This window comes from Rhodnius prolixus, unplaced genomic scaffold (genome assembly GCF_049639745.1).
Source record: "Rhodnius prolixus isolate KJV_2025 unplaced genomic scaffold, Rpr scaffold_6, whole genome shotgun sequence".
Classification (NCBI taxonomy): domain Eukaryota; kingdom Metazoa; phylum Arthropoda; class Insecta; order Hemiptera; family Reduviidae; genus Rhodnius; species Rhodnius prolixus.
This window is the reverse complement of record NW_027411634.1, coordinates 30,022,591-30,027,812: the sequence shown is the minus strand read 5'-3', so window position 1 is coordinate 30,027,812 and position 5,222 is coordinate 30,022,591. Positions and strand designations below refer to the sequence as shown.

The 5,222-nt window shown below is 28.9% G+C and overlaps 1 protein-coding gene across 1 annotated transcript; it reads left to right on the top strand.

Annotated features, from left to right (window-relative positions):
- Positions 1–3: 3 nt before the first annotated feature.
- LOC141460236 (uncharacterized) lies at positions 4–4,545 on the top strand. Its single transcript, XM_074140062.1, has 6 exons — positions 4–137; positions 295–394; positions 1,189–1,294; positions 3,027–3,195; positions 4,069–4,181; positions 4,264–4,545. The coding sequence occupies exons 1-6, from the start codon at positions 58–60 to the stop codon at positions 4,389–4,391; spliced, it is 696 nt and encodes a 231-aa protein (XP_073996163.1). The 5' UTR covers positions 4–57; the 3' UTR covers positions 4,392–4,545.
- Positions 4,546–5,222: the final 677 nt, after the last annotated feature.

Here is a 5,222-nt window from a genome sequence, read left to right as displayed (position 1 = left end):
TCCATATGTTTATAATTTTGTTACCCGTGTTGATATAATTTTATTCTAATTACAGAAATGAACTCAGAATACAGAACTAATTTTAAAAATTGGTTTGCGCCAAATCCACTTAATAATGAAGAAAGGGCAATGATTAAGTAAATATTTCATATAAAAACAAACTAGAGTTTACACGTTTGTATAATATAAATTTTGTTACTGTTAAAGATATTTCAATATCGTATTGTTAATGAAAAGTAATTTTTTTTATAGTTTTTTAGGATATAATAAAGTTAACTTTCTTTGTTGAATTAGTAATGAATACACTAAAGACAATGAAGATGAGTTCATGCAAAAGAAAATTAGCAACCTGGAAGAAAAAGAAGATATGAACACAGATCACTTGTTAAACAGAGTAGTTATTATACTTCATTACGTCCTCCTTTGTCACCCATTTGTATAATGAAATCTCTACAAACTTTTATCAACGGCTTAGCTCTAAGTTAAGCCTTAATGCCTAACAATAGTTAAAAATTGTAATCATAATTTGATTAGCAGTAATGTTTGTTGTACATTAATTTAGAAGTGTTACATTAATTTGATGATTTCAATTAAAAATTTTCATTATTCAAGTGCCCCTATTACTAGAACCCGGTAATTATATATTCTTGATAGACTGTACAGCTTAATAGCTCATCACAATTTCTAATTAATCTAAATTTTTATCAAAATAAATTTGAAAGATTAAGCCTAAATATAAGACCTAATTATTAAAATAAAAACGTGCAGAACACTATTAACTTATTTTAGAATTTGATCACTAACTGTTTTGAATTTCGATTTTTAGAAAAAGACTCTCTCCCCTACGTCTTCTTAGCTAAAATAACAAAGAAAATAAAATTCAAGAAGATTTCTAGAATTTAACGGCGCGCCATTGAATAAAAGTTTGTAGAAAAACAAAAAAAAAACAAAGTTCAAACTTGATCTTACAGTTGGCTAGGTATTACCAAGAGAACCTGGCGGAAACTACTTAGTGATCATAAGTTACTGGAGAATAATTGTACCTGTAACTTAGCAGTAATAAGAAAGCAAATATAATTCAAGACAAGTTCTAGAAATTGGGAGAAGTGTTTCATGTGTGAAAATACACGTGTTTAATATACTCGTATTTTTCCAGTAGAAATTTGAAAAAATTAAAAATAATCTTAGTATTTCAGGATTCACCCGCATAATGATAGAACAGGATTCAGAAAATATTATGAGAGAACGAAAGATTCACCAAAGACGACTTATAAAGAACATTTTAATGGAGAAGGTAAAATTCTTAAAACGTACCTTGAACATTTGGATTTATATACATATATCAGCGTTATCCTTATTTTTATTTAGTTTTAACTTTATTACTTTAAATTAATTAGTCTTCTTAGTTTTAGTTTTCATATTCACTCGAAGATGTCCCCTTTTACTCTTCTAGTATACTTTTAAATTTCAAAAAACTAAAAAATTAACTTCATAAAAGCAGATCTTGATAATTCTGTATATTCGTTTTTTTATTGAGTCAAAACAAAGCATGGTGCGATACTTCTGAAAAACAGCACCACTTCAATCCATCTTTACTTCGCTAAGAGGAAGTTGTCTGCTTCCAAAATCTTGTACGTTGTCCTTTAATTTATAAAGATAAATAATCTCCAAAAGTGGAAAATTTTTGAACGTTCACGTCATCATAAAAGTACAATTTTGTTCAATTTAAAATGAAACTTTTACTTACTCTTAACTGAGCAAATTCCAAATTTAGATGTTATAAAACATGTATGTTCTACGAATCTAATAACTGAAAGGGATAGGGATAGTTTGTTTACCATAAAAATATAGATGGCTATCACACATCATCAAAATTAATAGTACAATATTTTAATTGACATTTACAATTATAATATAAAATACAAATGTGAAAATGTATAAATAAAAGTAATATTTCTTTTATATGAAAAGGTTTAGTGAATGGATTGAATTTATCTGCTCTAAAGAAATGAAATTTGAGGGGCCGAGTTTCTTTTTAGCGTAAAACGAATTGGGTCATTGCAAGCAGTAAAATTTCAGTGAAAAAATGGAGTATTGTATACTTCGCAAAAGATTTTTGACCTACAGCTTGCCTCCTTCCATAACTTACGAGTATGTTACAATTGACTTTTTTTAGGTCGCAATGAGTGCGGTCACTTAGCAAACTCCGCTTCAAATATTTTGATATACTTTGTATATCTATCATAATTTTTCTCGTAATCTACTAAATCTAGGTTTGGCCAAAAAAATTACTGTTATAAAGGAGGACTTGCCCTATATTTTAAAGGAAATTTGAGAATTTTACCATTTATAGAAAAAGAGAAAAAAATTGTCAAAGTTGGGTGTTTTTCAACGTTACGCTTTTTCGTGCAGTTTTTGATGATCAACCCTTATACAACTGTCCTACCGGACAGTTTTAATATCGGTCTCAGCATCCCTAACTACAAAAGTCACTGCAAGTTTAGTTAGATTAACCTTATAAGAGAAAATTAAAGCGTCGTTCAACTTTTAGTCTAATATCTGTTTAATGTTCTATTTAATGTAAGTTTTCTTAGTCAAAGTTATGGTTATGACTAAGTACAAAATATATATTTTGTACTTTGAAATAACAGAAATTTGATTTTTGGAGGCGAAGGAGAATAAAATTTTGAGGAATGCGTAACCAAGATAATTGGTTTGTTCGCTAAATTTTAATTCTTTTGGTTGTGGGTTTCTGGAGGCAGGGAACAGAATCGGAATGTATGATCTTTCGTATTGATAGGCGCGTAGAGAGGAGGAATGTTATGTAATGAATTTCTTTTACTTTTTTACGTACTAGAGAAAAAAACAGTTTAGAAACGAACCAACTAGTTTTGTTTGTCCAATTTCTATGTTTAACTTATTAAGTAATGAGTTTCTTTGATATTACCTGAAACTTATTAAATATTGTAGAAAATTTCAGTCAACAGCTATTGAGAAATATTGCAATCAACAACTTTTTTTTTAAGGAGCTTACTTCCCTCCACTATCTACTTATGTGAAGGCAGTAAATGATTTGGCAGACATAGTTGAAAAAAATGAAGACGAAATTAAAAAACAATTTTCTGTAGAGATGAAACACAAGGCAGAACGTCAAAGGGACTTTATGATAGACAGAAAAGTAGATATTTTGAAATCGTGAGTTTTCATTTAGTTAATTACAAGAACAATTACATTTAGTTATTGAATAAAATACAGGAACAAAGAGTTCTTTACTTTTTTTAAATTTTTCTTGAAGAATATGCCTAAAGAGGAATTGCGGACATCTAAACCTTCCGAGCGTTCTTCAATCTTATTAACAGTATTGATTCCTAAACCTAATAAACCTCGTTGCCTCAAAGTAACTTTCCCAAGTTTTTTTAAGAAGTACCTTACTCTACTTCTTTGAACAATACATTTTAGGAATATTCCAGCTCAGGCTTAGGAATTTGTTATTAGAATATCACATTAATAACTAAAAAATAATATGCGGCTCAGATAAGTAGTAATAACTGATACGTTTATTCTAACGGTTGTAAGCTCAGGTTTAAAGAGGACACTCGTTGTTCATTACGAAATATTTATCATTAAAATCTTAAACTTTTTCTTCAAGTTCATCCTGTACTAAAATTTTCAATATTTTATTTAAAATATATTTGAATAAAGATAATGAAGTGATATTGTTAAATGAACTGTTTGCTGATTAAACTTCATTTAACTTCAGATATGCTTTTTCAAATACATTTCTCATGCCCACGCACCATAAAATTCCTCTAATTTTTGAACAACGAATTCTACTTAATCAATACAAAATGTAGGATGATCTACCTGAATAAGTTAAGAACAAATCAGGTAATAAAATCTTTTACATATCGGTGATTCTAACCGTTGCAGCACGTTTTTTTTTCTTTTACATCAGTCCATTAACCAGCACAAAGTTAAAATCATGTGCTCAAATCTCTTATAAGTTAATAGTAACATGTCCTCAGTGTAGTAGCAGAAAAGTAAAATAAATTTATTTTATCGTTGAAGTTTCAGTGAAAATAAGAATAAAGATAAGGATCTGAAAAATTTTAAAGAAAGTGGAAGTTACTTTTACACGCCGCTTGATTTGTCTTCTTATCATACTGAAGAACCAATAAACTGTAAAGTTAAAATTTATTTAAGAAGATAATTAACAATGCTAACTATCTATTTTTATAAACTAATATTGTTTTAATTTTTCAGCAAGTTATCCTAAGTATCGCTCACAAAATATTTTTACGCCGGCAAAATCTCCACAGCAAATCCAACGGACATTCTTGTCCAATTATACAGTGAAGATGAATAGACAAGATAGTATCCCACCTACATGAATAAATTATTTTGTGAAGCAGTGTTGCATAAAAAGAAACATTGTGTGATTCATTTTTATAATCAAATTAGGAATAAAAAAAAAAGTTGTTGCCCAATTTTATGAGAACAAAAAATTTTGTTTACTTTTTCTTCGTACTTGCTAAATATCTCAACAACGACCGAAATAATTAAAATTAATTTTAATTAAAATTAGTCAGTAATTTTGATACTATGAAAAGTCTGAGCTTATTAAACTTGATAAATAAAAATATTATTTTTCTTATCTAAACTGAATCCTCACCCTACTGGGCGAATGTACAATCTATTATCTAATTGCTTTTCCAGCCAATAATTCTCAAAAACCCCTCTTTGAAGCGGAAGAAACATAGGATCGATTCTCTTAACCCTGGCTATAAAATTACAGAAGAAGAATGTTCAGAAATGATCTTTAAACTTCAAGTATTTAGTACCAAAATTATTTCAAATTCAGCCTTTTTCGCATAAGCATTGTTGTGTGAAGAAATTTAAAAAACTGCGGGAAGCTGAAACTTCATATTTCGGTTGGGTCTCATCAAAGGCCCCGCCTGATCTAACGCCCACAATATTAATTACAGTGGTGAATTTGATTTTTGAATACCACTTTGCTGAATGGATTTCACTATTTTAGACATCCTTAAAACGTCTCCAAAAGTTTTTTTTCTTTCCTTTTAAATTCATTTTACTCATGTTAGCCTAGTTCTTTTATTTCGGACAATCCGATTTAGTGCATTTTTTCGCGAGAGGTTGTAAGGTTTCTCAATAAAGTAAATTTCAATAAAATGTCAGGCAGGGCTAAAGTTCAACTACCATTT

Excerpts from the sequence above, each read along its gene's own strand:
- LOC141460236 (XM_074140062.1), top strand. The coding sequence starts at position 58 with ATGAACTCAGAATACAGAACTAATTTTAAAAATTGGTTTGCGCCAAAT. Across the intron at positions 3,196-4,068 it reads AAAGTAGATATTTTGAAATC|TTTCAGTGAAAATAAGAATA; the intron begins GTGAGTTTTCAT and ends TTATCGTTGAAG. Across the intron at positions 4,182-4,263 it reads TACTGAAGAACCAATAAACT|CAAGTTATCCTAAGTATCGC; the intron begins GTAAAGTTAAAA and ends TTAATTTTTCAG.